General features: G+C 60.6%; 1 protein-coding gene across 1 annotated transcript in view; it reads right to left on the reverse strand.

The window, feature by feature from the left end:
• Positions 1–698, reverse strand: part of PGC (progastricsin) — a 6,682-nt gene that overhangs the window by 777 nt on the left and 5,207 nt on the right. The window contains exon 9 of the mRNA XM_031063554.1: positions 630–698. This exon is cut by the window's right edge and continues 19 nt beyond it. Coding sequence (XP_030919414.1) covers positions 630–698 — 69 coding nt within the window. The remainder of the gene's footprint in view (positions 1–629) is intronic.

Consider the following 698-nt stretch of genomic DNA (forward strand, 5'->3'; position numbering starts at 1 on the left):
CCCACCCCCCACTGTCCCTGGTGGCTCCACCCTGGCCTTGGGCACTGCCAGGGATCCACAGCTGCTCTGGGAATTCCATCCCAGCCCCTCTCCCAGTATTTTTTCCCAAAATCCCATCCAAACCTGCCCATGGAATCCTGGAATGGTTTGGGTTGGAGGGACCTCAAAGCCCATCCAGTCCCACCATGGGTCCCACACCTTCCCCTGCCCCAGGGCGCTCCAGCCTGGCCTTGGGCACTGCCAGGGATGGCACAGCCCCAGCTGCTCTGGGACATCCACCCCAGCCCGTCCCCACCCTCACAGGGCAGAATTCCTTCCCTGCATCAGCCCTAAATTTCTTCTCTTTCAGTCTGAACCCATCTCCCCTTGTCCTGTCACTCCAGGCCTTTGTCCCAAGTCCCTCCCTGGCTTCCCTGTAGCCCCTGCAGATCCTGGACCGGGCTGTGAGGTTTGCACACAATGTTCTCTTCTCCAGGCTGAGCATCCCCCCCTTTCTCAGCCTGAGAACATTGTGTGCAAACCTCTGTGGTCCCTTTTCCTGCAGGTGCCACCTGAGTTTTGTGGCACCTGCTCAAACCCAGGGCTCTGACTCCCACGCAGGCTCCCCACTGCTCCAGACCCCCCAAAACCCCCACACTCACCCCATAGCTGGTCTCCTGGGCCCCCAGCCCCTCCAGGATGCTCTCTATGTCCTCCTG

The sequence above is a fragment of the Geospiza fortis genome, unplaced genomic scaffold, assembly GCF_000277835.1.
Source record: "Geospiza fortis unplaced genomic scaffold, GeoFor_1.0 scaffold14, whole genome shotgun sequence".
In the NCBI taxonomy this organism is placed as follows: Eukaryota; Metazoa; Chordata; class Aves; order Passeriformes; family Thraupidae; genus Geospiza; species Geospiza fortis.